Raw genomic sequence first — 7,500 nt, 5'->3', positions numbered from 1 at the left:
AAGATTTCCAACATAGCATGGACAACATTGGGGTCACACATCGCGCGTTGGATTGGCGGCAGCACTAATAGCTAAGCTCGGCAGTAGACTCATTCGTTATTGATTGGTTCCAGCATTACATCACGTAAAAAAATCGATTCCTTTTGGTAATGCTGCTCCAGCCAGCCAGCCAGCCAGCCACAGGCTCTTGAACTTATCGGATTTTGAATCTTTGCTACAACAGTTCCGGCCAAGTGTAGCAAACACCTTTGGCCGATGGTCGATACATCTCCGATGGAGTAACCGAACCTTCGGCGACCCTCAGATGGAAGCGATTAGAACAATAGTTAGGAATATGGTAATCACTACATAATCACAGTTTAACAAACATGAACTAGAGATGTTGTGGGTTAAAACAACGCAAAACACACACACGAACGTTCCTGGCCAGGCGAGCACCAACGAAGAGGAGGATAATGCATGGGATCGCGATTACATTTTGTGAACATACCTCGGATAAGTCTTGATAAATCGATGATCTTGCAGAAGCCATCTTTTGATTCGCCGAATTTAAACAAAACAGAGGGAAGAAACTCGTTTCTTATTACGGGCCGGCGCTGGCGCTGTGCCCTTGCCAAGGATCGTTGTGGAAGTGTCCCTGTCACCAGCATGCCAAGTTCTTAGTATTACCATTCGCTGGAATAGTTTGTTTTTGTGCTGTTTTTGACAGGGCCACTCAAAGCCGGAAATGAACGAACAGACATACGGGTTTGCCCCTTATAATAAGGCGCAATAGAGCAGCTGCTCAGTGAGAGCATGTGCACATTACTCGCGACAGGAAATACAACAATGTGCACGAGAGTGAACATGCAACGGTCAAGTGATGTAGCAGTTGCTGCCTTGAAGCGTAGGAAAATTGTTTTTGAGGATGCTAGTGACTCTGTTCTGAAGGTGCAGCCTTGGAAAAAGATTCTATCCAGCTACACAATGAATCATCAAGACCGAATAGCTATTAATTGTACTTTGGATAAGCTGCTAGCAACGACAAAGTATCATGTTTTGCGCCATGAGTGCATACAAGAACGTTTGCTCTCCCACAACATGATTGAGCGAATCGAGGTGAGTCAACCTTCCGTGTGTTTGGTTGGACATGATAACAAACAAATTGAGTCGAACGTATTTCCATTTCCAGCAATTGGCACTAGACGAAACAACCAGACATAAGAGGTTATTTGAAAAAATAACCAAACGCGGGCCGAAGGCGTTCACGATTTTACTCGACATTTGCCAACGCCACTTCCCGTCCGCGTATGGCTTGCTGAACCCAGCATCAAACAACAACCAGATGCACTCAACGCACAACGCAAAGCGCCAGAGATCTATCAGCTTCAATGTGTTACCGAGATCAAACACGCTACGGTGTCAGGGTGATGTAGAAGATGGAAAGAATAATCACATTATGTCCAGCACGCTATCAGAAGAAAGCAAGTGCAGCTTAGAGGTGTATCCAAACATGCTGCCGCACACGTTTACGGTAACGCTCACCAGAAACTTATCATCGATCAATACAACTTTTGATACACAACGCGGGCAAAACGCCAAGGTGCCATCATATTCAATGAAAAGCAGAAATCGCGGTGTTGCGTTCATCGTAAATGTGATTGATTTCGTTAAAAATGTACACGCTAAGCGCAATGGAGCGGACATCGATGGACGCAACCTGATTTCGATATTCCAGCAGCTTGGATTTGTCGTTTTTTACTACGAAAATATTACGAAATCCGTAAGATATTATCAGCGAATACAATATCAGTTTCCAGTTCATTCCAGTCTTACCTTTCTATCTTGTTATTTTTCTTTCAACAGGACTTAGACGATCTTCTAGTGCAACTGAAGGAGTCGGAGTATTTATCGTGTGATTGCTTCGCTTTTTATATTCTCTCTCATGGCGATCATAAGAAGGGCAGTGACTATATCTTCTTACATGATAACTCCATACTTCTAGTGGAAGATTTATTAACCGAATTCAATACCGTCAATTGTGCGAAGCTGATACGGAAACCGAAATTATTTTTCATCTCTACTTGCCGGTAAGTATAAACGAAGTTTGTGCTACAGCGCTTCATTTATGAAGCTTGCTATTTTACTACGGCGTTAAAATGACCTACCTTTTTGTATTCTTCAGCGGTGTACAACCGGACCTAGGATCCTATCGTCTTTCTACTAACACGGAGCGCGATGGGATGATTGATCCGAAGAAACCATTGCCAACTAATATTGCTACATACTGTGACATGCTCGTTTGCTATGCTACTGTGCCAGGTTTTGCAGCACATCGTGATACTAATACTGGTTCGTGGTTTGTCGAAAGCATGTGCAAGGTTTGGGCCGAACATGCACACGATACAGATGTGGAGAATATGATGAAGCTGGTGGGTGCTTACGCTTCCACTTACCGCACAGAAACAGCAGCTCTGCAAACCATCTGTACCGAGCAAAGGGGGTTTTTTAAACTTCTCTATCTTAATCCAGGATATTACGAGCATGCTGCGACGTTGATAGAAAACAGCTCGCAGCCCACGACAGATGATTCGGAAAATTCTGTCTAATTCTCAAAATGTATTTTCCATTAAATTATAAATCAACAATACTACATTTTTGTGGGATGGCGAGGACGGGCCGCATTTTTGTGCCGTTCCCATAAGACGACAACGGTCGTACAAACCAGGTCGTGCGCACCCTAATTTTTCTACTATAAAATGATCATAATAAACGCAAATTTATGATGCAGGAAACGCAACTTATTTTTTATTATCACATTTTATTCACATATTTCAGAACTCGTCCTCAATATCATAGAGAGTTCCGCGGGTTGATCCCATAGTCCAGTGGTCATAGAATGAGAAGCTGTAGAAATGCGATATTCGCGCTACGTCTGGACACTCGGTGATCGCGGTGATCGCGGAACGTGTACATGACCAGTTAATATGAACAGTAGTCCTAGTGTGCGGTGGGCCTTCGTGTTTTCACTCCAAAAGTTTCACTCCTTCCCAGTTGGAGGTTTATAAAATGTTGATCCGATCGCTGAACGGCATGTGGATCCATGTGTTGACAACAGTGCTGCTTGCGAGTCATATTACAGTAACAAATGGTACATCCCAAACAATTCAATATATCGAGGGACATGCTAACCCTTTCCTTTCGCTGGGTAACTTGTGATCATGTGGAAAGCTACCAATCTAACAATTGCACTGCCGATCAACACATCGACCTCGATCATCATTCTACCGATTGATTGCCATAAAGCACCCTTTCACCAATCGATCTCGCTGCGATCTTTCAGGGTCATTAGAACTCGCACACAGCAACAATGTTCCGCATAGTGACCACTCGGATGCTGGTTATGTGCGTAGACACCGCAGATCAATGATTTTTTGTTTGTTTTATTTTTTTTGCAGCCCTACTGAAGCGGTGCTACCAGTGTCGCTCCAGGAGTGAGTTGGGTAGCTGCAAAGATCCCTTCCTGTTTAATGCGACGGAGGTAGAGAACGAACGTGGGCTTACAGCCGTTCCGTGTGCGTCTGGTTGGTGTGGCAAGGTGATCGAAGGAATGGGTTCTTTCCGGGAGGACGGTAAGCACGCTTTGAATTGCGGAAAAATTACCCATTGGCTAAACACTGTTACTAATTCCATCCAACTGGCTCCCTTCCGTATTGTTTGAACAGACTACGACATGGCCACACAGCGAATGTGTGTACAGCGTGGACCCTCGGACTCGGAAGACCGGTGTGCCTACACCGTGTACAACCACAAAAAGGTCTACATGTGCTTCTGCCAAGGAGATTTGTGCAATAACGCCAACGGTTTACTTCGAGCTAGCAGGAGTGTTTTTACTTCCTTGGCAGGAGGTTCACTAACACTGTTGTTAGCAGTTTATGCAGTCGCTTAAGTTGTTTGATGATACCAGCAGGAGTCCAAGGAAGTGCTATTCTATTTTTCTCTTGACACAAGGGATAGCCAACTGAGATATTCCAATGCAGCACGACTTGCTCGCCCGCTCGCATAGTTGACTGGCTTCACTAGTTTCTGTAGAGCTGTCAGCTGATTCCGTCCAACCGTAGTAATTCATTCGTTACGCTCGCAATCATTCCCATTCCTGATCTAGACACTGTTTGACGAAGATTATATTTATTAACTTAGCTGAAAGAACGAAGGATATGCTTGAATATTGTTTTATACAAATAAAATTCCGAATTTTCTATCAACACACATGATAACCTGTATTTGCTAAACTTCCTTTCCGCTCATCTGTTTTCGAAATTCTGATTGTTGATTTGGTCACCAGTCCCCAGGAGTTGAAAAACATTTCCTAATTGGCTAATGAAGATTTCGAAACAGCCATAAAGAGTCTGTGACAACACTAGATTTATTTGTAGCATACATCATGTTTTTCTTACATAAATGTTCCTAAATGTTAAATCGTCATTCTTTTTGTAGACCACTGCATGAAGCAATGGCGATATAAAAATCTATTTAACGTCTTGCTCTCTTAATTGATGTAGGATGCAAAATGTATTATTCTATGTTTTTTGTATTATTGTACAAAACGATATAGATTATAATTACGATCGCCTATGTCATCTGTGCCGAAGTATTATATATTAAATCCTACTCATTATGTACATTTGTGAATAAGAGAAGCCATTTCTCCATATCCCATATCATCAGATATCATTTTAGGTATCCTTTTTGGATCGAGATTGAAGGTCCTATAATAGGCACCACAACACGCAACACACAAGAACATTGATTCTGTACAATATTGGAAAGAGGAAGAAAACCATAGGGGAAGATGGGAGCTCGAGACCGAGACAAATGAGTACAATAAACTACTGATCTTCTTGGCTTTGTTATAATATGGCTCTATCTTTACTATGAATAGATGTCTAAAACATAGGATCTGCTATTCTTTTTAAAGAAACATAATTAAAACACTTACGAAATCCTGTAGATACAGAAGTTGAGAGGCAACAAAGAATTTAGTTTAAAATATGTCTGTACGGTTCGCATTACCCATCTACAGCGCATCAAAATGGCCTTTAGAAATACTCATTCTAGCTGTCCTTATGCGATTATAACTTTTTCCCTAAAATTAAACTATAAATCGATCTTCATTGTAAAGGACTTACATTTGTAGGATATGAACCATTTCTTTGAAATGCCATTAAACTATGAATCGATCGGGATTGTAAAGGATGTGCATCTCTTTTTTGTTATCAATTTGCTATTGTTTTTCACTTAAAATTAAAATATATTATTTGGTGCAGCCTGAAATTGGCGTAAATTTTCGTGAGGAAAAGTTTAGATGAGTGCAAATAGTTCGCTCGTGAAATAGACAGTGAAAAGAAAATAACGTCACATTCAAAAAGGTAAATGGAAAAAAAGAATTTGTGCGCGTTTCAGAATATACGTTTGAGATGGAAATGGAATCAGTTCATAATCAGCATAAACCTATCGAATCTAAATATGTCTACCCTTAATACCTTTAAAGTCTACTATTCTCATTTGTAACGGTCCCAAGAATGAAATAGAAATATGCACATGATTTCTAGGGCGCAGATTTAAATTGCTTATGTGCATATCTTCAGCATGTCTGTACAATTATGGTAGGCGGTAGTTTGTCAGCTTGTCGAGCGAATCAACCTCTAAGAATTTTCCGCATCAACGATAACCTGCGATTTGACGCGCGTTACCATTCCACCGGATGCGGTGCGCTTTCGCGTCTCCTGCGCTATCGTACTAGACTCTTCCCCTTTGGATTTGACCGCACCGTCGTCAGTGTCCTTTGTACCAGTGCCCGCCGAATCCTGTTCGTTTGTACGAATGATAATAGTGGTACTTTGTCCACGATGGTACTTCGATTTGTGTGTCGAAAGGGACCATTTCGTTTTAAAGCGTGCTTCGCAAAATGCGCACATAAATGATGTCTGGGTACTCGAGTGCTTGGCTTGTTGGTGGCGTTTCATGGCATTGGTGGAACAGAAGGAGCGTCGGCATTCTGGACACTTGTAAAGCTTATTTTGATTGCCCAACCCTATAGTATCCATAGAAACTGTAACGAAAAGATATTAAAATGTGTTAAAACTGATACATTGACATCGACACTAGGATCTCTCCGACACCGGATGCCGAAACGGTTTTTAGGCAGAATGAATGACAATGCAAAGGTAACATAGGAACACAGCAACGGTAATGCTAATCAAGTAAAGCTCAAATAGAAGATTTGAGATTCTAATTCGCCGTTAATTCTTCAAAGCATCAAGAGGAATATCTTTCTACCTGACATGAAGAAATTTCACGTCTCCTATGTTTTAGTGCTGAAAATTCGATCTTCACCACACCTATAGCTCGGTGGTTCTATAGGAATGGCATCGCTTGTTTTCCTCTCATATGTCGTGACTATATCCGATAAACCGATATTTTCCTGTAAAGTTCGATGTAATGTTAGATGTTCAAAGCGTCCATGGCAAAGATCAGCGTCGATAAATTTCGGGCAAATTTAGGAGATTATTAAGGCATAGGAGAGTACAATCCAACTAATCTATTAAGGCTGTTCACAACAAATCACGTGGATTATTGTTATTTGCGGTATTATTCTACCGTCACAGTTTATTTGTAATACAATTTAATTGATCATTATTCGTTCTTTGGGAAAGAGATCAGTTGTTACACTTAAAAAAACCAAACCAAAGTACCATCATTCAATAAATAAATGCTACTTTTGTAAATAAACAACATTTAAAATGTCTTAGGACATTTGAATATCCTACAAAACCAAACGTAAGGATAATCAGGTGAAGATTGTTAAATAAATAGCATGAACAGTGACTTGAAAACCTGGATATCGTTGTTAAATAATGGCCAAATTGAGGTATTATCAAAGCAATGATATTTTTAAGGTGTAAACTTATGCCCTGATTTTTGTCAAAATTAGAAGAAATTAACAAATGATGTATCAGCCACTACAGTGAGAGCTGCTTACTGCACTGGGCGATTTTCGTGCGTCATTCGATGGTGCTCTCGCAAACTGTACTTGTTTTTAAAAGCTTTGTTACAAATTATACACTTCTTCGGGGAGGGCATGCTGTGCTGCGTGCGCTCATGCCGCCAGAGATTACTGGTGGTCATAATTGCTGAACAAATTCGACACATTGAACGCTTGCTAGAGGCAATGTTACGCGTAGAAATGTTGGGAGGTGAAATTTCTGAAAAAGGTAAACAGAGAAGCGATACGATGAAGTATGACATTATTAAGGGAGAAAAATGAAAAAAAGTAAAGCCATCGATCATTTACGAAACACAGAATTAAATTTATGATGAAATTAATAGAAAAATATAGAATATAAGGGAATCTTCAGCATCATTTATCTAGTGTGTTCGTCTGTTCGATGTCCCATCTCGCATAGCAAACAGTCTAATACTCGTTCGATAATAATTCCTGTTAATATCATTTAAAATAAA

General features: G+C 40.6%; 4 protein-coding genes across 6 annotated transcripts in view; 2 read left to right on the top strand and 2 right to left on the bottom strand.

Moving 5' to 3' along the window:
• The window catches only part of LOC126569881 (probable methylthioribulose-1-phosphate dehydratase), a 2,558-nt gene extending 1,907 nt beyond the window's left edge, over nucleotides 1-651 (bottom strand). For both annotated transcript variants that reach the window (XM_050227314.1, XM_050227396.1), the window contains exon 1: nucleotides 491-651. In XM_050227314.1, coding sequence (XP_050083271.1) covers nucleotides 491-532 — 42 coding nt within the window. In that variant the 5' untranslated portion in view covers nucleotides 533-651. The remainder of the gene's footprint in view (nucleotides 1-490) is intronic.
• A 222-nt stretch (nucleotides 652-873) lies between these two features.
• Nucleotides 874-2,774, top strand: LOC126571780 (caspase Dronc). Its single transcript, XM_050231002.1, has 4 exons — nucleotides 874-1,098; nucleotides 1,172-1,762; nucleotides 1,846-2,069; nucleotides 2,165-2,774. The coding sequence occupies exons 1-4, from the start codon at nucleotides 967-969 to the stop codon at nucleotides 2,586-2,588; spliced, it is 1,371 nt and encodes a 456-aa protein (XP_050086959.1). The 5' UTR covers nucleotides 874-966; the 3' UTR covers nucleotides 2,589-2,774.
• A 171-nt stretch (nucleotides 2,775-2,945) lies between these two features.
• On the top strand, nucleotides 2,946-4,250 carry LOC126572497 (uncharacterized). The gene is made up of 3 exons (XM_050232285.1): nucleotides 2,946-3,130; nucleotides 3,438-3,611; nucleotides 3,705-4,250. Exons 1-3 carry the CDS (start codon nucleotides 3,049-3,051, stop codon nucleotides 3,926-3,928), a joined length of 480 nt encoding a protein of 159 aa, XP_050088242.1. The 5' UTR covers nucleotides 2,946-3,048; the 3' UTR covers nucleotides 3,929-4,250.
• A 98-nt stretch (nucleotides 4,251-4,348) lies between these two features.
• The window catches only part of LOC126569579 (broad-complex core protein isoforms 1/2/3/4/5-like), an 8,829-nt gene continuing 5,677 nt past the window's right edge, over nucleotides 4,349-7,500 (bottom strand). Inside the window, exon 5 of one of the 2 annotated variants that reach the window (XM_050227196.1) lies at nucleotides 4,349-6,091. In XM_050227196.1, the coding sequence (XP_050083153.1) occupies nucleotides 5,685-6,091 (407 nt within the window). In that variant the 3' untranslated portion in view covers nucleotides 4,349-5,684. The remainder of the gene's footprint in view (nucleotides 6,092-7,500) is intronic. The other variant, XR_007607906.1, reaches the window with a different exon arrangement.

The sequence above is a fragment of the Anopheles aquasalis genome, chromosome X (assembly GCF_943734665.1).
Source record: "Anopheles aquasalis chromosome X, idAnoAquaMG_Q_19, whole genome shotgun sequence".
Classification (NCBI taxonomy): domain Eukaryota; kingdom Metazoa; phylum Arthropoda; class Insecta; order Diptera; family Culicidae; genus Anopheles; species Anopheles aquasalis.
Note: the sequence above shows the minus strand (reverse complement) of the source record. Positions and strands in the feature narration are given on the sequence as shown.

Coding starts and splice junctions, on each gene's coding strand:
- LOC126571780 (XM_050231002.1), top strand. CDS start 967: ATGAATCATCAAGACCGAATAGCTATTAATTGTACTTTGGATAAGCTG. Junction 1,763..1,845: donor ACGAAAATATTACGAAATCC/GTAAGATATTAT, acceptor TTCTTTCAACAG/GACTTAGACGATCTTCTAGT. Junction 2,070..2,164: donor TTTTTCATCTCTACTTGCCG/GTAAGTATAAAC, acceptor TGTATTCTTCAG/CGGTGTACAACCGGACCTAG.
- LOC126572497 (XM_050232285.1), top strand. CDS start 3,049: ATGTTGATCCGATCGCTGAACGGCATGTGGATCCATGTGTTGACAACA. Junction 3,131..3,437: donor TCATATTACAGTAACAAATG/GTACATCCCAAA, acceptor TTTTTTTTGCAG/CCCTACTGAAGCGGTGCTAC. Junction 3,612..3,704: donor GGGTTCTTTCCGGGAGGACG/GTAAGCACGCTT, acceptor TTGTTTGAACAG/ACTACGACATGGCCACACAG.